The sequence below is a fragment of the Orycteropus afer genome, unplaced genomic scaffold (assembly GCF_000298275.1).
Source record: "Orycteropus afer afer isolate SDZICR_OR568_19922 unplaced genomic scaffold, OryAfe1.0 scaffold00189, whole genome shotgun sequence".
Classification (NCBI taxonomy): Eukaryota; Metazoa; Chordata; class Mammalia; order Tubulidentata; family Orycteropodidae; genus Orycteropus; species Orycteropus afer.
The window spans coordinates 300,683-301,632 of NW_006921776.1; the positions used below are offsets into that span (position 1 = coordinate 300,683).

The 950-nt window shown below is 28.2% G+C and overlaps 1 protein-coding gene across 1 annotated transcript in view; it reads left to right on the plus strand.

Annotated features, from left to right (window-relative positions):
• TTLL7 (tubulin tyrosine ligase like 7) overlaps positions 1-950 on the plus strand; it is a 171,449-nt gene that overhangs the window by 91,024 nt on the left and 79,475 nt on the right. Inside the window, exon 16 of the mRNA XM_007947546.2 lies at positions 481-615. Within this exon, the coding sequence (XP_007945737.1) occupies positions 481-615 (135 nt within the window). The remainder of the gene's footprint in view (positions 1-480; positions 616-950) is intronic.

Below are 950 nucleotides of genomic sequence, written 5' to 3' on the forward strand. Positions count from 1 at the left end.
GATTTATTTTGTGTGTTTAATGTGAATAGTATTTCAAAGAAAAGGGTCAGGATATATATGTGAATGAATTTTACTTGATAACAACAATTTTTTTTTTCCTAATCAAGAGAAATTGCCTGAGGCATATGCAGCAAATGAAAGAAGTCTTTAAAGTGCTTCTTAAACATTCATATTTTCATTTTAGTATTTTGAGCTAAATGAAAAATACAACTGTGTGGAAGTGTGAAAGGCACTCTTGGGAATTCATATCTATTTAATCCTAGGAATTTATTTAATTAAAAAGAGTTTAAAATATCAATATTTTATGCAGTACAGTGCATTTTCATTACAATTTATTATAACTAGCTTCCATAAATTAAAAAAAAAATTCTTCTTTTTTCAATTAAAAGTACATCAGTTTTACCATTTCTAAGCTTTCAGATTATAGTGGCACAATGAAATAAGACCCCCTCCGACTATCTGTATTCTTTCAAATTTAAGAGTGAGTCCTTGCGGCAATTGAAAACAAAAGAACAAGAGGATGATCTAACAAGTCAGACCTTATTTGTTCTCAAAGACATGAAGATCCGGTTTCCAGGAAAATCAGAGGCAGAATCAGAACTTCTGATAGAAGACGTGAGTATTTGATGTATGTAAATGCCAAGGAACTCATACTTTTTTATATTTCTTCTTGAAATGTTATAATTTATTTCCCAATACCATTATTCTCAATGACATAGTAAACTTAATTAATGTTCTTTTCAACCTTCACAAGTTTTAGAAAATACAGAGCTTTATTTTAATTAGTTTAATTCATGAACAGATCACATTAGTAATCAGCAATGCAAAATATCTTTTAGTATGTAGTCCTATTACAATGTTAAAACTGCATTATCAAGTGAGAATACTAGTGTTAAATAATTACTGTTCTTAATGATTAAAAGAAAAATCAAGTTAAGTCTGTTTCTGTA